A 25,851-nucleotide genomic window follows, 5' to 3' on the forward strand; every position below is an offset into this window, starting at 1 on the left:
TCCTCATTTCAGTATATACTTTTTTTTCTGAGAAAGTTAATGAGGATACATTAAAAGTCTTAAATTTTTTGTAAGGTTTTGAAAATACACCGGCAAGAATATTAAAAACTCTTTGAAAAGCATTTCTTTTCATCACAAACATCGCCCATCAACTAGTATCTTAACATCATTCACACGACTAAAATAATACATGTAACATACATCTACTGAATTTGTAAATGAAAAGGGAAATTTAAGAAGAACACATATTAACGAAATATCTATCAATGAACTTGTTGTTATTACTATTAATTAATTAAATTATGTATGTATTTACGAAGAATTCATACATTTTGATAACAATTAAATACTTGCATATTTAGATCACAGATGGATATTATGGATTCCTACAGGAAGGTATGGTCATCATGGTCACCCGCGTGCAATGCGAAAATTACAAATACACTTAATTTACCGAATTTTTAAATATTTTTTGATTAAATGCTTTGATATATATGCACTCGATACATATGACGTATTTATGTACCATTCTTGATTTATCTAGTTCCGTTCCTGTATGGTTTACCAGAAGAACGTGATGCATGGAAGATTAGGTGCAAGGAAATAAATATCTTTTTGAAAAAAAAATATCCTAAGCGTTTTAAACTATTCTAAACAAATTCTGGAAAAAAAAAAATAAAAACAAACAAACAAAGCAAGGCAAACAAACAAAAACAAAAACCGGCTCGTGTTTAAAACTATACGCGATATTAAAGCAAGGCTATTTTAGCCAATTAAAGAATTCAGAGAGGCCAGAGTTGAGAATCTGTGACCGATTTTTGATACACAGTTCTAATTTTTGGCCTTCAGAGCGACTTGAAGTAAGCGTTTAGCACCGCACCGCAGAAAGATACCTAACAGATTTTTTTCAGCTGCTCACAATTATGCACGCAGGGAAACTTGTAACAAATTTTACATTGAAAGTCCTTTTTTTTGGGGGGGGGGGGGAGGGGGCATTTGCTTTTATCAATATATGTACGATATATTTAGTATGCGATTTCATCGATAAATGCTATCGATGACATGTAGTAAGATACATCATGCTTTAAGCACACACAAAGAGAGAGAGAGAGAGAGATGAGAATATATCTAAGCAGATCTACCCGCTAGCATGAAACACTAAAATGATATCTGTCTGGTCAAGAGAAGAGTAATACAGTTGACATTGATTATCTCAGGCCATAAAACATATTGAGTTTGTATAAAGTAGTCATATGCTTTGTGGAGTATAGAACAGATGTTGAGATATCATGGTTATTGCGCATGCATATCTGTTAATGTAAAATTACTTAAACTTGAAGTGTCTACCCCTAAGGTAAGTGTGTTTTAATAAGTTGCATGTGGTAATTAAAATGATCGCTTAAACAAACAACCCTTCCTATGTAAATGGAGTTTTTGTATTTTAAGTGTCAGAAGTCGATCGTCATGATTTTTCGTTAATTTCTGTAACTGGAATGTTAATTAAGTCACTCACTTCTTTAGATTTGAAAACGTTAAGTAGTTAAGGACACAAAAAAAAAATTAACATGATGAAACTGAATTGGTTATGTGTAATTCACAAGTTTCCGGTGCGGATTAGGATGTGAAGTTATGCACAGTTTTGAAGAGTTACGCTCTCAAGATATATTCACCAGATCAGATAAAACATTGTACTTATTTCCGTGTTAGACAAACTCTTTTCTGTTTTAAGTACATCTTCTTCATATAAACTGTACATACAGTGTAGTTTTCTGTTAAAACTGTGGGTTTTTTTTTTAAATATATATTTACCTGGTCAACGCGATTTATATAGACATGCATATTTTGATTCTCATTTGGAATTTATTAGTGTCATTTATTCGGTATGTAAAATTATCATTTTAGTATTTATTGTACATAAAAAATGTTTTAATTAATATGAACAATGTAAACAAATTTAAAAAAAAAAAAAAGAAGAAGAAGCTGTAGTCCTGAACAATTCAATATGGGTCACTTGCCTCTTATTTAGATATTTTTTTTTTCAATGGACAACAGATGACACAATTTCCTGAGAAACCCAGTTGCCTCCCTAATTTGACATCGTCAGAACCATTGATCAACTGAGGGCTCTCAGTCCTTTTATCTTTATAGGCCAATACGTTGATATTATAGGTCACAGTTAAATATGTACATTCAAAAATATACAATATTTGCGAAATTTACAAATCAATGCATTTTAAAGAATCATGCATATAATTTTGTATATACATGTATATATGAATGAATATATTTAATAATAATAATACTAGCACGTGAATCTGCCAGAATGTTTGATAAATGTTTGAACAATAAGAGAAAAGACGTCCATTCTCCACAGCATTCAATGAATCTATCCCCCATAATCAGACATGTGTATCTAAAATGTGAATTTTATCAAATAAAAATTTGTCAAAAAAAAAAAAAAAAAAAAATCAAACAAAGTAACTAGTTATGAATTTTCCGTGAACACATAAACTTCAACTATATTTTTAAAATAAGGCCAAAATAAAAAATACCTTTCGCCGACTGAAAAGTTTTTTTTAATAAGATTATTCAAATATTTTTTTTTATTGTTCATTAACTTTATAAAATACAATCTCATTAAAATCCGTTTTTATCAGCTTTTGTTTTACTCTCATTTGGCGCCCACAACATATAGCCACAGAGGGTTAGTTCGTGTCATGAAACATCGGCGACGTTTCAATCTTATTATATATCTTTAACTTATTAGAATCCTACACTCTTGAAACATTAAATATTCAAAAATTTAGTCATTAAATATACCATGACTAAGGAGCGTTAATATGGTATTTACAAATGTGTCTTCTCAAATTAACGTACGTAGTAAGCATGACAAAGCCTGCCTCATGAGCAGATGAGGGGCCCACCTTGTGTATGCATATCAATAAATTTCACTGCATTTCATGTTTCGATCTAATAAACAGTTCATGTATCATAATGATCCTATTTTTACTATATATAGGACCATAGGAAATATAAATATGTCTTTGTATAATTCTTTCATCTTGATAAATATAATGCAGATGTCGTTTCTTCATTCCTTTTATTTATGGGGTAAACTTCGTGAATAAAACATTAAATGATACTTTAATCATTTTAGATATGGTTTGGTTGAATTAAATATTGTTTGCACATGTACACTCTTTCCAGATAGAGTTAAAATCTTTAAAATTGGCTTATTGTACGGCTTCCTTAGACGTCCAGTGTGTTTTTCTTTTGTTAGGCCTTGAAAATAGGTTGTTTCTTTGCTTTAAAATACCTTTAAAACTTGTTAGACCGACAACATTTGAATACCTGCCTGGTGGAGGGCTCCTAATATAGACTTTTACTTGGCACTTATGCCATTGATCATTAAGAATCAGTAAGGGATCTTTTTCGTGTCAACATCTACATGTATACTGCGACACTGGACCTGCGTTTTTTTACGGTTTCATTCGACTGACCAGTCTCCTCGTCCCTCGCCGGGACCGGTGACTTAGAATAAGCTCCTGAATTACGTTGACTCCAAATCGAAACACTAGAATCACTGCGCCACGCGAGGCCCTTGACAATTTGTCTACACTACACAAGTTAAAATGAATAATATTTGTGAATACCATACCTGTTGCTTCATTTGAATGATATTCGGTTTAAAAATCAGTTTCTTTTGTTCTTTCTTATTTATAAAGATATTATTCAATTTTTCAGAATGCATTTTCAAAACAGCTGTCAGAAAAAAAAATAATTTACCTACCTACCTACCCAACTTGAATTTTTAGGGTCGGGTTGGGGGAAACAAAGATATTTTTAATGATGGCCTAAACTTCCATATTTCTTAATGCGGCCGTGTAAGATCTAGAGTTGTCGATCTTGAAACAAGTTAAAGACATTTCTCAGGTAATATTTCGTACTGCACCACTTTGATCCACCGATATAGCATTTTCATGAATATGTAAATTAATTTCCGGTTTTATTTTTGTCCATGCTGTTTTGAACGTTTGTGTAGCCAGTTTATTCATATGGCTGTCTTTATACATGGCAAGACATGCCCGCGTGTTCAAAGGAGATTAATTGAATGAAAACATATCTGGGATTAAACGTGAGGAAAAGTCATTCGCAGTTTATTGGATTAATTTTAATCAGTATTATTGCCTCGGGTGTAACGTCGTCTTTACGAGAAATAGGTATACATTGAGAAAAGAAGGAATTTTCGCTAGCGTGAAGGTGTTGAGTGTTTAATTAATTTGCATTCCAAAACGACACCCGCTTTGAGAGAAAAAAAGAAATATTTAACTTGCAATTTCGTAACTTTTGTTGGAAATTAGGAGATAGTTTGTGTGTGGAATATCGTGTCTGGATTCAGTTAATGAAATGGAAAGTTCTATACGGTGACATATATGGTGAACATTGATAATATCTAAAGTGTACATCAGGCAATCTTCGTTTGAATAGGGAGTTATATTGATTTGTCTTGCTCGTGAATATACCAAGGGGAATTTATTCCTTCGATAGTGTATATTTGATTCGATTTTCTTTGAAAGAACTGATATTTTTAACCACCCTTAAACCTGAAGATTACTATCTGATATAAGGAAATGAACTTTACTCTCTAAGACTTCGATTTTTTTCCCTATCGTCACACTTTCTTTCACCGTGGCGGATTCGTATACAGTCCCCCCACCAAAGGAACCAAACAAGATGGACTGGTTCCGAATAAATGATTTTTTCATGTCCATTATAACTTTATTAACTTACATTGTGGACCAATTTTACAGCATAGAATACCGTAGAGGCCTCCAAAAGTTGGTTTCGGTGCTGAAGAAAATGGGGAGCATTTTGGGGGTCCAGACATGGAGTGACCCAGGGGACATCAGAAAAAAAGAGATTCTAGAATCCCGGAATCGATATATAGAGGAACAATTTAAGCGAGACGACGATGAGGAAACTGACGAAGTAGACAGTGGTGCCACCAACGCAAGAGGTGAGTTATATAAGTTTTTATATATATATATTTTTTAATGATTGTGGGTGTATTTTTTAAGCATTCCAAACAAAATACAAGTGAAATGTACCAAAAAAAAATCACAGATGAGCTCATACAAACACTCTTTCCGAATTTTTCCCAAGGACAACCGATAACTATCCCTCTAGCTTTGTATCTCCTGGTATGTAATCAAATTTTGTAATGAATATTCAAAAGCAGTGACCTTGGATATCGGTACAAAACTGCAGCTCTTAGCATTTTTTCTCAGTTTTTTTTTTAATGTTTTATCCTTACTCTTTGTATCACAGTGTTAAAATTTCTTTGGTACCAAGGGGTTAAAAAAAAAATCCGGACAATCAGTAATCTGATTCAAGTTTGATTTTCTTTATTTATTTAATCTTCCCGTCCTGTGAGGAAAAAACTGTGTTTTAGCATTCTACAGGTAAAAACAAGACACCTTTTTTTTTCTTTGTGGTGGATTCATTTTCTATTTTTGTACGTTGTTTGTAGTACCGATACAATGAGTAAATCTGTACGTTGTTGAAGTAATAACATGGATTGCTAGTCTTCAAATTTTCACATTAGACGTGTAATTACTAGGTTTATCTTAGCATTTGCCTGTAAGTTTTGTACATTAAGCATTCCATTTAGAAATCGAGTGAAGTCGGTCGTGACAGGCTCTTCCTCCCCTGTACAAACCATTGATATTTTTCCCTTTTAGCATAAACAGAGTTTTTAAAATTACTACAGTGTATACAAAGTGTAATTTAAAGGCTACAGGAATAACTAAATACGCCTGATTATATAGGGCTAATTATATTCCTTAATATCTTAACACCGAAACTTGAGAATTCATTTAAAAAAAAAATTACAAATCAGATAAGTGACACACTCAGCGTTCAGTTAGTAGTGCATTGTTAAACTTACCTTTTATAAACTTAAAAGTAAAAAAGTTACCTTGATATTCCGAAGCCTGAGCACTTGGTCTCAATTACATGTACATGTACACGGTATGCACACTATGCATGGTATTGACAACCTATGTCAAGACCTCCCCTCCCCCCCCCCCAAATTGTTTTCTAATCGCTAAAAGTAAGTTAATTGTCGATCAATCTTTTCAGTAATAGAAAAAATAAAACAAAAAACAAAAGAAAACAAAAAGAAGAAATTTTATATCTTTTGAACCAATATGGCGACGAAGTAAAAAGTTTACATTTGTGTTATGTAACTGAGAGTTGAAAAAAAAAACCTGCAACCCTAAATGTGACATTTGACAGGTCGACATACATATGTACATGTAGTCCTGTACGATAAGATGTCGAACCACTAAAGTGGCTACAGATAAAGAGCATGAAGAGGGCCACTTCAACGTACTACTGATATACAGTGGGAATATTTTACCGACAATTACAAGTACATATCATCCAATCTTAAAAAAAAGAAGGAAATGATATACATGTATATAAAAGGGAAGCCTCGATCTGTGGTATTGTCTGACATAGATCCATGTTCTATTTTGGCTTAACGTCCACCCATAAAGTCCAGACCCCATAAATCTCTTACACAACTATATGATGACACTTTAAGAATGCAATTTTAATCTACACAGTGTACAGTCCATGTCTGTGTTCACTTTAAGGCCTCTTCAAGATAGCATCGCTTTCAATCTCGATATCGTGAAACAACCAAGACTCAAATCAGGAAAAAAATGTAAATTGCTCTACAATGGTGTAGAGCCCATGCAGTTTTAAATTAAATTCATTGGTACATGCTGCTATCTTTATACTATGAAAGACGTTTTGCAGAGGATTAAGTTTTCAGAAGAATTTGACTTAAAGTCTTTATCATGATTTGAGTTTCAGTACACGCGCACTCAGAGTAACTGGGTTTTAATGGTGAATGAACCACTTCAGAGAATTTTATCGAAAGTTTTGAGAGTTGCTATGCTATGTATAGACAACTGCACACAGAGTTACATTTATCTCTTTCTAATTAAGATTACGTTTAAGGTCAGACGACACGTTCCTCAATAATATATATTTTTTCCCAAGAATTTGTCATTGAAGTATTGCTACTTTAACAATTTTCCTTTCAAAAAATTGAGATACCTTACCAGGCATTTGTGGAAGATACCAGAGAATGCTATTTACTATATTGTCCTATTAGAAATCACCAGCATTGCCAATATCACAATTGTATGGTGTCTTTATCTACTTAGACATTTTGAAAACAGTTTAAAAATCATAAGATAATGATAATTATGATTTATTTGTTGTACGGTATATTATGAAGGGATACAAAACAGATATTTGAGCAAACATGTCGTCAGACCTTAATATTTCATGGAATTATATATATAGAAAAAAAATATTTCGTATTTTAAAATTTTAGTATCGAAGTTTAGAAGTTAAAAGTGGCACATGACATAAGCATGGCCTTGAATAAATTAAATAATGTCAACTATTGAAAGACATGTTTTAAGAACACATGCACCCGTGGTATCAATATCCCAGTAAAGAAATGGGCTTTTGTGCTTCAAAGTAGACGCATCACACGTGCTGTTCTAAAGATCTTTCATATGTTTTTCAAAGACATTTAGAACTGCATTTTGCTTTAAGAATCCCTGCAATGGTTAAACCGCATATGTTGTGAGCTTATTTCGCTTCTAGGATGCTTGATAATTAAGTTAATGACTTTTGTCATACTCCCAAGAGTAATAAATAACCCTACTAAATTAAGATTCTATCAATGGTGTATTACTAATAAAGATGTTGAATCACGGGGTATGCTCCAATTATCATTGATAAGAATGAAACACATACATTCTGCAGGTATCATTTGAATTTCGAATTCAACATGAACAACTTGCAATTGTTTGAAGTCAATCGTATTAAAAGGGCATTACAATTGTTTTGTTTCCAATCTTTTAATATTTGACTGTTTTAAGAATATGAGATAGAAAAATGTATTATTTTTATATATGGCAAATAACAACAATGCATTACATTGATTACGAAGACATGTTAAGAACAAAACAAAACAAACAAAAACAGCACGAAGTTTAACCATTATTCTTTTTAACAGTATCTGAGCATATACATGCATTTAGTTTAAACGATGTTTTTATGTGTTATTATTAGCATTTTTTTTTTCAGTTTAGATTAGTATCCAAAGTTGATTATGGTGATACACGAAATTCAAATGACAGACATTCTTATGCCGCACTTGTGTATATGCTTTTTTTTTTTAAATTAATGTATAATTTTGATTTGTAGTTTGATTTTCTTTGCAGAGAAATACGCTAAAATACGAGGTAAACTTACAATTACTGGGTTGTCATAGTGGTCTTTTTTTATTTACTTTACATACCAATCTATTCATTCATGTTTCTTATTCATGGTCACAAGTAAAAATATATCACATCAAAGTAAATTTTGAAGCCCCCCTCCCCCTCCCCCCCCCAATTTTCTCATACGATCTCCCTATAGCATTTTTTAAATCAATTTCAAATTTTAAGTTCAAAGATAACTGCATGTTCAAATCAAATCTCTGCTACAAATTGAGGTTAAGTTATTCCCTTTTATAAGTGATTCTTACAATAAGAATAGTTTAACTAAAAAAGCAGATAATATCCAAAAAATTTAATTAGGTCAGGTACTAAGTATTAGTATGACTCAATTTGCCTCTTTAATTTCGATTCTTTGTATTTTAAGTTGATTCTTTGCTTCTGACTAAAACACCTCAGGCAAATGAATTGAATTTGCTTTTTTTTTTTTTAAATAGCCTTTTAAAATATAGGTAAAATGGACATGTTTTCCCATGGTATTTTAAGGGTTTCAAAATTCATGAAGCAAATTCCCAACGGATTCCAAAAGAAATAAATTAACATCGGTATAGTTATCTTACTTTGCCGCAACCGTGGAGGATTATAAAACTTTGGCGGAAGTCCATGTAGTCATTCAACAACAATTAAAAAAGAGTTTGTTAGCTCCAATTTTTTCCCCATTAAGTTATAGAATTAGCTATTTAGAACGAAAACTGAAAACACTACTCACTTTTTATAAGATTTTACTCACCAATGTAGATTTTGAAAGTAGTCTCGCACCAATTTGTTATAGTTGAAAATGAAACTATGAAAATAAAAAAAAAATTAAAAGTGATTAAACATATTACTTAATTATTATTTGTGATTTTTTTATGATGTAAGGTACCTTTATCTTGGAAACATGTGTTTTATCTTCTTTTAAATTGTTGCTATAGGGCATGCCAAAACATTCTTTGTTTTCAGCGCATATATTCATGCTTTTGTTTCCTTTTTGTCCTTTTTGTAGCATATGTTGCTAAGTTACGAGGTAATGTTAGTTTCACCTTTTTTCCTTGCACTTCTGGTCTTTGTCTGTTTTGACCATGGATCAAAGACCACTTCCGGTCTCTGTGTCACGTGATCTAAGATCACGGATCACCTCTCTAAAACATGTGCACTTTGCCTTCCCTTTCATGACTTTTTATTTACTCGATGTAGTATGATATAACCAGTACGTAAATTTTGAAGAGTTTGGAATTGAAAATAATTTTAACATTTTTTAAATGCTTTTGAAATTCATATTTTTATCCTCGATTATATATGATAACATTGAACACAAAAAGTCAATGCATTTCACATAAAAAATTACTAACCATGCTTATTTTCGAAGTAGAATGTATTATAGTAGTTTGTCTAATTCATGTGTTTGAAATGTGTATGGAGAATTTCAAATTCATACAAATATTTAGAAATCAAGATCGCAGTGTTGTATGTTTGTTTTTACGTGTTTGATTGGTTTCACCGACTTTGATTCAATTCATTGTCTTTTAATGAATGTTTCATATGAAAAGTTCTTTTATCAATTATTTTCAGCTGCGGTTAAAATGAGAGGTAAATAACAACTGAAAATTAAATTGATTTACTTACTTGCATGTGCACCTTTCCCTTATATAGTGTGAAATCATGTCGGCCGCACGTGTACATGCTATTAGTATATTATATTTTGTTATTATCAAACTAATTTAATAGACGTACTCACTTACATATCTGTATCAATTAAAATTATGAATTCTCACTAACAATTTAAATCTCTCTCTCTCTCTCTCTCTCTGAAATATGAGGTCATTTCATATAACGGGTTATGTACAATTATGTTAAATCAAAAATTAATTCAAACGATAAGGAACCACAAGTCATTCTTAAGAGTTCAAATACAAGAATGATCGCTTTGTCATCTTGATATTTGAAATTTGCTGAAATACATTTGTACTGCATGGGCGTAAAGAAAGGTGCGGTTGGTACAACTTTAAACTTGTATGCCCATATCTTTCATCTCCTTTAAATTTTTTGACTTTTCTACATCATGCATAGGAATTTATTCCTATATGGTCATTACTAGGTCCGAATGTTTACATTTTCTTCTTAACAACCGTATTTCCATAAATTAAAGTGAATTTACATTGGAATTACTATTGATTATTTCTACTCCGTGACCTCGTCTAGGCCTTCTCAAAAAAACCGTGTGGGATGAATTCAAAATTTTTGAAAGAAAAACGTGTTACAGTTAAAGGGATGACATCGGGTGTATTGACCTGTGAACAAACATGGATATTTTGCAGTGAGCACTGCTTGTTTATACAAAGTATATGAATTGAAATAAATTATGAACCCATCCTAACAAAATTACCTACTGTATTATCAATACATCTGAATGAACATCCTGGACAAATAAATCGATATTTTCTAGCACCTGTTGGTTAGGTTTTTGGGATAGCATTCATTTGTACACAGGTACCTATACTGGGGGTGTTTATGACGTCCGATCTCCCGTTTATTTCACTATTGTAAGCCACAGGGAATACTGCACGTCATGGTATTCCATCGAGCTAGAAGATATTATGCTAATCAGAAACTTCTATGTATATCAATATCTTTGCATAAACATACTCCTCTCTTTATAACTTTCCCATAACTTTGGATACAATACTAACGACATGTAAATTGACTTAATATGTTATTAAAGGTATTCAAACAAACCTTTAACTCCATATTGTATTTACATCTTGCACTGAAAAAGATAACGAAAATTTAGGTTCCATAAAATCACTGCAGGAAATTTAACAGAACTAATACGCCATGCACCCTTTCATGTTTTGTAGCCAACCAACATAATGCTATAAGATGGTTACCTATGCACGTTAATATAGTTCAATTTTACCAAAATCATATGAGACAGAATAATAAATCATTTTCAATCTTTTTGACTTTACAATTACATTTATGCTTATCTTTTTTTATTTGAATATTCACAATCATAAATTCAGGAGCCTATCACCGGAACCGGAAACTGAAGAAGATGCCATCCGTCCTGAACGACATCGAAATCAAGGCCATGCAGATCAACCCTAAAGACCACACGTACCCCTTTGAGAACCTCGTGTTTGAGGGAGGAGGAAATAAGGGGCTGGCATATTGTGGTGCTGTCAGGGTAAGTAGTTCTATAGTTTAGGAACAGTACAGTATGAGTTTGCAACAATTGCAGATTATTCCTGCTTTATAATAAATAATAAATATTTGTGTAACGAAAACTAAAAAGAATGTTTAATATAGGTTTGGATTTATTGAAATTTTACCTAATTAATAAAATTTTGTTCGTCAATGTTCTTGGCTCGGGGAATTCCAATGAAACTTCACAGAAATGATAATCACCAACTCTCTCTCTCTCTCTCTCGTATATCACAGTCGAAATATGATTTTTAAAAAAATATTTTTCAGAAAAGATGAAATCTTTGTAAAAACTGCATTACAAAGCGTAGGTTTATGTTTGTTCAAATCAATATCCCAGGTGGTGGGATGGGGCACACAATGTTTTGCTTAAGAATATACATGTATTGGAATCTTCTTCTCAACAACGAGCCATGATTATCATATTTATATATAGAAGCACCTTCAGGTTCTGTGAATTCAAGTTTAGTAGGCCGTGCGATAGTGACTTTAGTGAACATTGTGGTCCATAGGGTTCTAGTTTTTTCCGTAATTTACGTCTAATTTGTGACCTCCTTTCCCCTTTCAATAGATGGTATCATGAATCCGATACTGCTTCTCAAATGATGTATAACAAAATTTTCATGCATACTTGAAATTATGATAAGACTCTTTATTTTTGATTCATGCGCGACTATTGATTGGCTTTATTTATTAAACTCTATTTTAATTACTCTGTTGTAACGATCGCTCCCCCCTTTTTCATGTGTTATGATGTGTTGAATGTCAAATTCTTCCCATAAGTTGTACAGTAATTTATGATTACCTCATGATTACCTTAATTGTCGTGTGATCGATGTTTAAATAGCGTCTTCGAGCATACATGTTTTACTGAAACTTCTGCCGCCGCCATACTTTGTTTACTTTTTGTATTTTCCCATGATGCTTCACGGTGTATTGATCTATTTTTACCGTAGTTATTTTGGCGGAAGATTTAATTGTAGATTCTGTTTAATTAAATGTTAAATGTGCTTTTAAAGTGTAAATTATATTTTATTAATTTATTTACGTATTGTAATTTTTTTTACATACGATGTACGAGAGTGAGATTTCATTACGGTATGATTGTCTAATTATTAATTACGGGATGGAATTATTAATTATGATTGGTTATTGATAGGGATGGCAATTTGTAATCGGTTAACCGGTTACTCGGTCGGAACGATGGTAATCGGTTAAAAAATCTGTAATCGGTTAGTCGGAAAAAAAATTAATACATGCGTAAATTTGAATACAATATCCTGAAAACTCGGTCAAATAATACAAATAAAAATATCTAAAATGTTAGTATTTTCATCCGTGGACATAAACAAGCCGATTCGGATATATAATTAAGGCTGTATTGATAACGTGAGAGTAATTGGTCAGTGGTTAATTGCTGTTCAAACACCTTGTCATTACCCAGTCTGACTTGTGTTTCTTTAATGATTTTAATTAAATGATCGTTGAGTACTGTGAACTGATTATAATGTGTACTTAACCTCTACTATCCTTTGTAGTTATCTATTAAACAAGCGATAGTACATACTTAGTTTTGAATTTGGTGACAACCTGCGTGACATCTCTTCATATTTTAAAAAAAAAATGTTTATGATACTTTAGGCATATTTCATGATTATCTTTTTTTCTTTACGTTCTTTATTAATTTTTATTTATTTATTAATTAAATTATTTTTTTGCCTATTAAAATTGAAATAAAATATAAAGTGTTTAAAATTGAAATAAAATATAAAGTGTTTAAAATTGAAATAAAATATAAAGTGTTCTGATCAAATATAAGCATAATATTATTACATTAATATAGTCTTGTTTGTTTGAGTAAAGCAGGACTTACAATGGAGAAATAAATCGAAAATTTTTGATACGATTAACCGACTATTCGGTCGGAACGTCTTGCGGTTAATCGATTGGCAATTCTGCATTCGATTGCCATCCCTAGTTATTGATTATTGCGGGTTTTGGAATTCTATAAATACACAGACGCTAAGTATCGGGTGCTCTCTCTTTCCTTTGTGTCCTAAAGAAAGGTCGCCAGTTTTTGTCCAGATTAAGGTGTGTACTATTTCAGTATATGTGACTAAAGTACATATAGTGCTAGGCTAAATTAATATTACTAGTCATTGTGCTAGTTTCATTTATTATTACTAGTTAAGAACTAGTTATTTCTATTTTCTGTAAGAGTTAGGAAATATTTCTGCTGCGTGCTAGTAGTTGAACTAGTAGCGGGGATATTTATTTGTAAATTTAGTCATTTATAGAGAGCCTTTCCGTTTTAGTTCGGTCGAGGGAATTTATACAGTTTATATCCGTCCGTATCAGAAGTTGTACTGATTTTTGTCTTTTGTCCCAAGGGTTGAGACTTGTCAATTTTACACACTGTTACTCATTTTTCGCTGTTGAACTACCTCAATAAATTATAAACTTTATTTAGCGACTTGGTTTTTATTCCTAGCATTTGCGGGAGTGTTTGACATCCGATGCGTTACACTATTTTAATTAGTCCCATTGTTACACAGATGATATAATTTTGTACAAAAAGGGGTAAAAAAAAATAGTGCATGGCACCAGGAAGTGACCTTAAATATACTATGTTATTGTCGCTGCCAATAAAAGGCCGTTCTGCAATAATTATCAACTTCTCTCTGTATGTGTATAGGTTAGTTTATTGGAAGAATCAAGCCTTTTTTGAATCACTGGTGATGTAACGTTTACAGAGCAATAAATTATCCGTCCTTTGATTTTGCAATTGAAATTTTCAGTGCAGGATAAAATTTCCTCTTTAAAAGAATTTATGTTTTTCCTTTCATACATTTTAAGAAGCAGCAGCAATAGCTCTATTTTTTCTTATAAGTTCGAACGGTCATGTATCGTGCATCCTTAAAGTTACAAGAAACATATGAAATCAATGAAATTAAATTATGTTATTTAATTACCTTTTGAGGAAAACACGATCTGTTTTGCGTATCAAAAAATGAATCCGGAAATACAATCTATTTTAAGGATGCCAAGAACCTTAGTAACAAATTAGCAATAATAACCGTGCGATATAAAGTCATGTATATTGAACTTTCAGAATGTTTAGTTCAAATCAAAGTCGGTAATTTAGAGGGACACGATTTGATCATTAAACGCCAACCCTTAAGGATATTTATTTGATTTAGCTATTGTTGCCACCCATCAACATGATTATATCCAGCTCATAAACCGAGTTACTCGACTAATACTGTTTCCAGCTTTGAAACAGGCCAGCGTTTGTCATCTTTAATGAAAATAAAAAATTATAATAATAAACAAATAAGTGAAAGTCAACGATGCGGAAGTCTTATTTTCCTGTTGACAAGTTTAAATGTACAATGTATACTGAAAGGGGACACAGATAAATTATTGATAGAAGAGATTAATTTTTTTTAAAGGTAGGAATCTATGAAGTGAATTTAAAGGAGATAAATCACATTTAAAGGGTGTAGAACGTATTCAGGTAGAAGTGGACATGCTCCCCTACCGTAAACCGCCCCTATAATTAATTATCAGCTGCTGACTTCGTATTGCATCATCATCGTTATTACACGTCTATGTCAGCTACATGTATATCAAACCACGTCACAAATGCCCTTGTTTTTTGTTTGTTTGTTGTTTATTTTCCCTCTCAAGAATTTTTCACTCATATGGAGACGCCACCACTTGCCGGTGGAGGGCTACAAATTTATACCTATATTCAGCACTCAGGGATATTGAGGAGTGAGTTATCTCTTTTGTGCCAACACCTACTGCGACACGGGACCTCGGTTTATACGGTCTCCTCCGAGGGACAGATCTCCATGTCCCGCAGCGGATCAACTCTTTTCTCCGCGACTCTAGAGCAGACGTTCTCACCGACCAAATGCCTTTGAGGTGTCCGCATAGGGCCATTTGCAAAAGCTCAACAGCGCGTTCAGAAAACACGCCGTCGCGCTAACACACAACACGCCATCATGTTAACACATCATTGAACAACACGCCGTCACGCTAACACAAGTTCGCACAACACGCCGTCGCGCTAACACACAACTCGCCGTCGAGCTATCACAAAGTTGTGTTAGTGAGTTGTGTGACAGCGCGACAGCGTGTTGGGTAAAGCTGCGGTAGCGCGACGGCGTGTTCTGTGACAGCGCAACGGCGTGTTGTGTAAAGTTGTGTAAGCGCAATAGCGTGTTGTTTGAAAGCGAATTAGCGTGTTGCGTGTTAGCGCGATGGCGTGTTTTTCTGAACGCGCTGTTGAGCTTTTGCAAATGGCCCTATCCGGACACCATCGCTGGGCAGTATTGGTTCCGTTAGGTTCGGTTCGTCTGAATAAAACAGATGCCTTCGTTTCTCCATTAAGGAATCTGTGCTTTAAATCAAACTACAATTAATTATATTTATGCATCTATGTTATGAGATTGATGGTCGAAGACATCGTTTTAAAACGTTTATTCCTTGCCTTTTAATGTTGTCCTATCCAGTGATAGAAATAAAAATGCAGTACAGTTCAATGTGCTATGACAGATCAATCTGTCAAATGCAAAAAGTTAAGATTCTAATTTTAGATAGCAAAATACAGTATTTGTTAACGAAACCTTTTTTGAAAATGCTTGCGTGTTTAACTTGTTTGTGCTTATAAGGTAATTCCTGCTTTCTGTTTAATTGAAGTTTAAGCAAATTATACACATTATGTTAAGGTATTATAGAGGGAATACTGATCTTTTACCTGCATGCACAATGGTACATAATAAAGTAAAAAATGTATGATTAAACTCCTAGTTCAACGGTTTATTAGTATCTCTTTAGTTGTTATTTAACAAATAGAGGTCAAAGTAACATACATATATTACAATTATAACACTGACAGATGCGTGAGCATGCAGAATATCATATATACAAATTGTGTTTACTACATTAAAATTTCTAATATTAATATTGATAACTATCGTGGCTTAACATTTAGTGACGGTTTCTGGTGACTTAACATTCAGTGACGGTTTCTTGTGATTTAACATTGAGTGACAGTTTCTCGTGACTAACATTCAGTGACGGTGTCTTGTGATTTAACGTTGAGTGACAGTTTCTGGTGACTTAAAGCATTATGAGCTGCGACCTCGATGTTGGAAATTTTTGTTGCAATATTGTAACTAACTATTTTATGGCAGAAATAAATACGTTTTTAAACTTCTGTTCTTCATATTTGCGATGGAAGAACTGTTTCTAAGCTTTGATCAAAGCAAAATTACATTATTGTCGTCCTGTACAATATTGATTTCTTATATAATACTATAAATTCCATTGTACAGAAATCTTTCTTCGAGAAAAAAATATACTTTATTTTAATTTAATTGATCAAGACATACATGTTTAAATTACATACAGATTTATCATAACAGCACATTTAGCAGCAAGTAAGAATGCTCAAAAATGCAGCTCATATTGCTTTAACATTCAGTGACGATTTCTCATGGCTTTAACCCTCTGTACGATCGAAGATTAGGAACTATCAGCACCGGACCAAACTTGCATAGATGATGTGATTGATAGTGGCATATACAAAGGCATATACAAAGGCATATATTTTCGAAGCATTAAGTCTCCGGAGAATTGATGAAGAAATTCATCCCTCAATAGTTCATTAGATTAAATTTTTATTTATTTTCTCAGATATTACCAAGAGATTGAATTATAAATCTTAATTAAGTTGTTGCTATCTGCAACAAGTCTGCGATTTATCATTCTGAAAAAAGTAGTTTTCTTATATTTACTAGCTAAGTGTGCATTTTTATTACCGGTATTTAATCCAAAGTGTTTTGAAGACAAGATGCGTACGCATAACTTAGTTCATTAAAACTTAGGCATCCAATTATTGGCTTCTGAATACTTTTCCATACTCAAATTCTGGAGTTCATGAAGTTTACAAGAAACTTGCCACATGCAGCTAGCGAATGCATTATTATTATTATTATTATTTTACAGCAATGCAGTTTGCTTTTTTGAAAGAGAATGTTAAGTACCCTCGAGAAACACCCATCTCTATTTCGTCTATTTTTTCATTTTACATTTTGATATCAGACACGTGTTAAACAAATACATTCTATAATGTGCAACGTCTTGAAAAAAATTCTTTAAAATCTGTATTTTTCTATTTATTCAGGCACTGGAAGAGTTGAATCTAATGGAGCAGATTAAGAGATTTGCCGGGGCTAGCGCTGGCGCTATGACGGCTTCTCTACTGGCAGTAGGCTTCGATTCAAAGGAAATTCAAGGCTTCCTAAGCCAGAATATGGCCAAAATGTTTCTAGGTAAGATAAACTGACTGCATACCTACCTGAACACGATTTTAGTGGGGATAAACTAATTAAATACATGTACCTAGCTCATTACATTAGAAACATGCGATTTCTACTCAGTGCCGAAGTTAAAAGAAATGACCGAATACCTTGTTCAGCACGTAAGCATTATGTAATTTTTTTACTCGGCTCAGCACAATATAGCTACGTGCGGTATCTATCTAAGATCGGCTTAGTACGATAGCAAGATTAGCTGACCAAATACCCGCGACACTGCACACTTTAGTGCAAAGATACCATCCGGTGTCTTAAATTCAGATTGATGGACTCGTAATCATGGCTTTGTTGAGGTACATAATGCATGTATACAAACAAAAATTCTTGACATGTCTTTCAGAAATTATGGCTACGTTTTTGTAATTCAAAGGTAACATTTACAAAAAAAGCTATACATTTAAGTAGACCTTGGTTTGTAATTTAATCTACATTCACCACAATTTCAATAATTTTTGGCCATTTAAACATTGTTATTATGTAACTTGATCATAAATGTACAAAGCACTTCTCTTTGACAGATGCTAAGTTTGGGGTTCTGAGCCTATTACCCAACCTATTGTCTGGTTACGGCTGGAACCCTGGAAATAGGATATACAACTGGTTCGGTGAAAAGATGGAACAAAAGATGGGGAATAAAGACGTTACCTTTGGGGAGGTCTGTTGCTGACACAATTGATTAATATTTATTTAACATGCCATAAATTAGAGAAAGGCATGCATGTCCTTTGCAGTGTTCTGTACTGCATTTATCAGTAGCTTTTGTCCTTATTTAATATAAAGTTACTTGTTTTTTAATGGTTTTATATATATATATATATATATATATATATATATATATATATATATATATATATATATATATATATATATATATATATATATATATGATTTTGACCCACATTACAATGGAATTTAATTTTCATGGCATATAGACATAACCTGGTTGCTTTAACATTAAGATTTTTTCAGTTATTATATTTTGAATAAAGGAATAAAAACAAAAATTGATAAAATATGGAACAGGCATTATACACTACATCCGATGATAATATTTTTTTGTATAATTAAAAAAACTCAAATCTCTATTGCTAAATTACATCCCGAACAATACATACAGGTATATAATAATAAATGTTTTTATTTACATGTAGGAATGGAAATAATATGTTATCATATGTATTTATAGTGAAACTTTTCTGTATCTAGTGTTCCAACATTAAATCTCACCATCAAATATTACATACATGTACATATATTAATAAGTACACAGTAGTAACTTTAAATATTACAGTATTTTCATATTTGAAGAATGTATATTTGAGTAGAGTTTTTCTGTTTGACAAAAAATGTAATTATTGAATAAGAAGATAAGCCAATAATTATTTTGTAATAAGTAAGAAAGAAAAACGATTTGTCCTCTGCCTTGAGGAGAAATACTTTAATTAACATGTAATCATCTTTTTAAAGCTCTATGAAAAGACTGGGAAAGAGCTCTGTGTTGTGGTCACGAATCTAAATCACATGACTGAAGAATATTGTCACGTGAAAACAACACCGGATATGCCTATTAGATTAGCAGTGCGCATGTCCATGGCAATTCCAGGTATGAATATGAATAGTAATAGAAAAGAAAATATGTGATTTTAAAATCAGTCACCAATTATTAGTACCTTAACTACAAGTACTACTACTCGTATAATAGTTAATTTTAGTTGACTTTAGTTTACTAAAGTGTCAGAAGTTTTAGTTAAGGATGAATTAAAAACAAAATGACCAAACGCATATTTATCAACCCACACTAAAAATACAGGCAATGAAAATAGATTTCTATGTTTGGATAGTGTCTAAATACCTGCCAAATATCTCGTTGATATCTCAATTAACAAAAAAGTTATGTCCAAAAATGATGCTAAAATTGTCAGGAGTGCAACACCTTTTTGCGACATTTTGAAATTTCAATATTTTTTGGAGATCTGTGAAATAAATAATAATCCTTTATGTTGAAAATAAAGACTTTCCTGATAATATTCAAGGTATTGAGCTTTAAATGTGGACTGTAGTAACTTCTGTTTAATCAAGTTGTGGTCATGGCTGATGTTTAAAAAAAATGTTATACCATGTCAGGAGTGCAACAGAAAAAATGTAGTGTTGCCAAAAAAACATCAATTGTAAAATTCTGAAAGAAAATTAAGACAAAAAGGAATTTTTGAAGTGTAAAACAATAACTGATATACATTTAAAAACTTAAAAATGTTATATAAATCACAAGCAGCATTAATGAGAGTCAAATATATGTGCATACCCAATAATGTCAGGAGGGCAACATTTGATGTTTTGCTCCCAAGCATGAAAAAACTATTATCATTATATGTTTTTCTGATTTTTATTTTGGAAAATAAAGACACAAAGAACATTTTTACCAAATTGATTGATCAATTACAGGATCTGTCTGTGCTTCACATCAATATTTCTATGGTCAGGAGTGCAACACATTTTTATAAAGATTCAAGTTATGTGACGAAAACACTTCTATTCATGCTTAGAAGTATTCATTAATTAATAATGATCTTTTGTATAATTTAATGCTAAAATATAGACGGTTTTATTATTAGAATCTTTCCTTTTTCCCTTTTATCAATTCAGATGTGTTTTTATTTTTTTGTGATTTTTTTAATGAATGTTAAAAATAAACACACTAAAAATTGTCATAAATTTCAAGTAATTCCCCCTCAACTTCACTGAAACAACAGAACAAGGTCTTAATGTAATTTTCACTTCACAATTCTACTTTAAAGGCCCTTTTGGTCAGGAGTGCAACAAATATGTTAGAATTATAAATCATCCAATAAGAATAAAAATAAAGAAAAAAATGATGAGTAGAATTTTTCTTGTGGGTTACTGTGTTTGTCCTCTGAAGGAAAATATGCTTTAAAGTATATATCTTCTAAATATACATTTAAGCTAGTTTTTTGGCATAAATAGGGAATAATTCCAGATAAAATACTAATTTTAAATACTTTCATCTGTTTTAATTATGAAGTATTGGACTATAAATATTGCACAATTTCATTACCACTTGATGTTACCAACACTTTATGAATTTTTGTGTTCTATGGTTTTAATTTTAAATTTTACTGAAGTCAGGAGTGTAACAAAACTGCTTTATAATAACCAATGCTTTTAACTTAATCTTTACTAAAAAATAAGTTGAAAAAAATGTTTGATACTATTTGATGTTCAATACACTATGTCTATCAACAAATTACAGAAATTTTACAGTCAATTCAGGGAATAGTTTTCATCATTTCACATATATTTTTAAATACAATTTATACATATTGCACTTTCCAAATAATCATGATTTAAGGTCTTCAAAATATGAAACAAAGTAAGAATGGGTTATTGTGTGTTATAATTTTTAAAACAATGTTAAATAAAATACATATCAGATGTCAGGAGTGCAACACAATAATGTAACATAGGGTCACTTCAAAATCTAGTATTTTTTGTAAGAGAACTTGTATTTAAAAATTCTTTTTCGGCTTAGATTTAAGATATGACTTGAACAGACAAAAAAGTGAATTTTGGGGACTTTTATTGCTTCATATTTTTTTTATATTAAAACTTTTCAAACCAGAATTGAAAAAATAATGTAAAATAACAATCAAAAAGCCAATTTTTTGTCACATATACAAGAGAAGATACTCAATCAAGGTCTAGATTTAATCATTTATACCCCTTTTACCATTTTAAAGCATAAAAAAAATAATTTCTTGTGAATATGTATTTTAGAAAGTCTTTTAAAGTGTAATGATATTTTCTTTTTTCAAAGAAATTTTACTAATAAAAATTCTGAAACTTTTTAATCCAATTGTCTATCCTATTGCCACTTTTAAACTAGAATGCATGTGCAATATGATGATATAAGTGAAAAATATTTTATAAGTACGAGGGGTGATCAAAAAGTTCGCGAACTAATTGAATATCTTCCTTAAAAGAAACAAAATGAGGTTTCAGTGTTCATTATTTTTAGAGTAGTCCTCTCCGATTTTAATGCACATCTGCCATTGTTCTGCCCATGCGCGAATCACGTGATCCAGGCGGTCACGTGACATGCTTCGTAGTGGTCTGTTCACAGGAGCTAAGAGATTTTCTGAGTATTATATTTCTTACCTTGCAAATATTTTTTTTATAACAATAACAGACCATCTGTCAGAAATGGCCAAATCTCGCCAATAAGATGTATGGATAAGGATATCCCTTCCCAGAATTAGCATGGTGGCCTTCACAACCCGAGTCTTCTGTCTCGGGAGCTTCGTGTATCCAATGTGGAAAAAGTATGGGCGCCTTCTTTTTTTCATATCTCATATGTTTAAAGTCTAAAGTAAACGATATTTTAGGGATTTAATAATTATATTATTGCTCAGATATTCAGCTATTTTTCTTACTGTAACTTGGCGATCTTTTAAAACAAATTGCTCAACTAAGGACACATCTTTTTACCGGTTTGCTTTCGCTGGTCAACAGAACAAACATCAATTTTAACCACCTCCCTGCCTTCACTAAAACATTCAATCCAATAAATGATTGAACTTCTGCTAAGTCTTTTGTCTTCATAAACCTTGAGCAAATTATCATATTCTACTGCAAAGGAATTTCCGAGATATACGTTAAACTTTACAGCCGTTCGTTGCTCCAGTACGACTGAGTCAACCATTTTTTGTCACAAGTGACCTACATACTGACGTCATTTTCACATTGTGACGTCACAAACACGGAGCAAAACATTATTTAACATCTGCTATTTATAGAATATGTGTTTGACTATATGTGTGCCAAATTTGATTCTGATCTGATTTGTGGTTTTTTTTAAATATAGACATAGTTCGCGAACTTTTTGATCACCCCTTATAGTTGAATTTTCCAAAAAATTTCAGTTTGGTGGTCATTTTTTTTAATTGACCCTTAATCAAAGCATCAACGTTTTTATTAAATAACTGTTAATCAAAGTATAAGTTTTCAATGTAGTAAATTAAAATTGTCACTTAGGTAAATAAAAGTATATTCACTAGTAGATGAATTTCGATTTTATATACATTGTATTTCATATTCTCCAACTCTTACGTGCGATTTTTAAACGTTAATATTACTTGTATGACTGATATATTCACATATTTTTACCAAATAAAAAACAATCTGTAAAGTTTCATAGTAAATTAAAGTATCATTATGTAGTAAAATTTGAAAGTATTAAAGTATGTATAATATACTATCGTTAACTATATTAAACTATTCTAATAGTTAACTACACGTGTAGGGGAAAAAACAAATCTACCTACTCAAATAGATAAAGCAATATTAAAAAAATAAATAAATTATTTGAATTTGATTTGATATTATAACTGATTTTAGTTTTTTTTCCCCAATTTTATTTTCATGGCATAACAATATGTAAAAATTATTGGTGTAAAGATGTTATATTTAAACTGGATTTATTAAAATAATACTAACATACACTGTACTTAGTAAACACTAAGTCTTCTGGCATTGGATGCTGCTTTTAAACTTTGCTAAGCAAAATTTCCACCCATGAGTCCCGGCCAAGAATCGCGCCTTTCTTTAGTTTTTCTGGAAAAAAATCAGACCAGTGTATAGACATAATTGTATGTAATATTAAAACAAAAATCGCGTGTTTCTTTAAGTACATGTACAATTATAATTGAATTTTTATTGTTACAGATGTTTTTTTCTCTTGCTTTTCTTACAGGAATGTTTCAAGCCACAAATTACACATACAATGGAGAAACAAACACTTATGTAGATGGAGGGGTGATTTGTAACTATCCAGTACACTGTTATGACGGTACGTTTTCATCTAGATGTAGATTTTTTCATATATAAACTTTACACTCTTGCAATAGAGAAGTCATTATGTTCCCATGTGTGAGCGATGGCGTGAATCAGCTATTAACACTTTTAGATGTAGGAGATCATTGTAGATTATGCATAAATATTGTATTTGTAAGCAGAGGTCGCATCTATGAAGGTAGAGGGAAGCGAGATATTTACATTGTAACTATCCTAAAAACTGCTCAGGCAAAATCTAAAATAAAATATATTAATATAGATTTTCTTACATAAAAGTTTTACTTTTTGTAAAGATCACTTATCGTTAAATGTACCTATAATTATACGCTATATTACAATAACTCTACCCAGTCTAGATCTATATTACAATAATTCTACCCAGTCTAGATCTATATTACAATAACTCTACCCAGTCTAGATCTATTTGGAGATAATACTAACATGTGTAATGTTAAATAAATTCTCTGATGTGTAGGAGACATGGTTTGACTGTAGCTAAACACACACACACACACACACCCTCACACACACACACACACACACACACACACACACACACACACACAAATCAAAAGCAAGGAGAAAGAACTCGATAAGAAAAAAATTAATCCTATTGAATAAACAGTTTTTCCTGCATAACTCAGGCACGTAGTTTCTTTTTAGAAAGGGGCAGCCGGGCCAGAAAAAAATATTTACAATTTACCTGAAAAACCTTTCACATGCAAACAAAAAAGGGGGCCTCGTCCAAAATCAAAAATCCTATTTCTTGGGGTTAGGTGGTAGGAGGGAAGTGTGTCCAAGTTATTCCACAAAGGTTTTATTAATACTATCAAGGAGTGGATTTATGTATTTTACTGTTACTTTGATGTTTCAGCATCTGTATTATATTTATCAATTTGACATCTCTCCCCCTCCTGTCCCACGGTATCAATGACAGTATTGTAAGTTTTACATTCAGCGTAGAGATAAAAGGTTAAACATTTTCTGTCTTGAGAATTCTACCTAAATTAATGTCAACCATCTCTCTTTTGATATTACAATTTCAGTTTTATTCCATTTCATTGGCTATCTTTAGAAATGTGGTAGGAGTTTGGGGGAAAGAGATGAGATGTGTGTGTATGTTAGTTTTGAGTCTTGAGTAGACTTTTAGCGAGTTAAATGTTACTATTTGGAATTCATGAATAAAGAACAGTAAACATGTAGTGACGAGTGTTTTCTTGGAAAGCTTAATCATATCATCACAATAGATTATCTTGCGACGATTTGAATGTACTGCAACAATAAGTGGGGGGTCAACCGGCCTTTCAGTGAACATTTTCAATAGTAACATGTTAGGTTTGGAAAAGGGGGTAGTCCCCCTTGCCCCCCCCCCCCCCATTCCCCATGATACTGCCTGCCTGTTAATCTAATAGTGCATAAATATTATGTGAAAACTCGATTTATTCAAGTGAAAATATGGGTTGAATTGATATTTTTTTTTTTTTTTAAAGTCGCGTATTGAATTTGTGTCTTCTTGTTTGATGGGCACAATTTAATACAGTCATGTAATTATGCTGGGTAAACGGTCTTGTACTGTTATACATATATATATAGAATTTATTGAGGAATTTTAACTGACGCAAAAGATATCAGCCTTTGATGTAGATCCCTACAGTTTACGAGAGGCATTACAAGTGACTTTTGTATAAGTTATCTAAAAAAAAAAAAAACAAATGTTTGGTCTAATCATGCGAGTAGTAACATTAAATTTTAATGACTCTGCCGATTGAACTTAAAGTCTTGAGGTTTGAGTCTTTATAAATAATTCTCTGTGGGCGTTCGATCCTTGAATATGACTAATCATGTTTTTTCCCAAAGAAAACGTTTTATACGTTTGGTGTATTAACATCTTCAGGTCGTCAATTTGGAATAGAATATATTAACTTTTTTTTGTGCAATCCGTTTTCATAAAATTGACAATGCTAATTCCTTTCAATTAAACTATTCCTTTATGGAATTTCTCATTCCCCAGCATTTCTATTTTTATCTGCCATGAACTTAAATTA

At 31.9% G+C, this 25,851-nt stretch overlaps 1 protein-coding gene across 8 annotated transcripts in view; it reads left to right on the forward strand.

Moving 5' to 3' along the window:
* LOC133194074 (uncharacterized) overlaps window positions 1-25,851 on the forward strand; it is a 59,062-nt gene that overhangs the window by 20,985 nt on the left and 12,226 nt on the right. Inside the window, exons 1-10 of one of the 8 annotated variants that reach the window (XM_061330023.1) lie at window positions 1,819-1,880; window positions 4,812-5,017; window positions 8,313-8,333; window positions 9,352-9,372; window positions 9,918-9,935; window positions 11,369-11,532; window positions 17,746-17,893; window positions 18,457-18,593; window positions 19,406-19,541; window positions 23,706-23,801. In XM_061330023.1, coding sequence (XP_061186007.1) covers window positions 1,834-1,880; window positions 4,812-5,017; window positions 8,313-8,333; window positions 9,352-9,372; window positions 9,918-9,935; window positions 11,369-11,532; window positions 17,746-17,893; window positions 18,457-18,593; window positions 19,406-19,541; window positions 23,706-23,801 — 994 coding nt within the window. In that variant the 5' untranslated portion in view covers window positions 1,819-1,833. Of the gene's footprint in view, window positions 1-1,818; window positions 1,881-4,560; window positions 5,018-8,312; window positions 8,334-9,351; window positions 9,373-9,917; window positions 9,936-11,368; window positions 11,533-17,745; window positions 17,894-18,456; window positions 18,594-19,405; window positions 19,542-23,705; window positions 23,802-25,851 lie in introns of those variants that run through there. The other 7 variants (XM_061330027.1, XM_061330019.1, XM_061330020.1 and 4 more) reach the window with 7 other exon arrangements.

Source organism: Saccostrea echinata, unplaced genomic scaffold (genome assembly GCF_033153115.1).
Source record: "Saccostrea echinata isolate AGI-Se365-2 ecotype Australia unplaced genomic scaffold, CSIRO_AGI_Sech_v1 ptg000028l, whole genome shotgun sequence".
Lineage (NCBI taxonomy): Eukaryota > Metazoa > Mollusca > Bivalvia > Ostreida > Ostreidae > Saccostrea > Saccostrea echinata.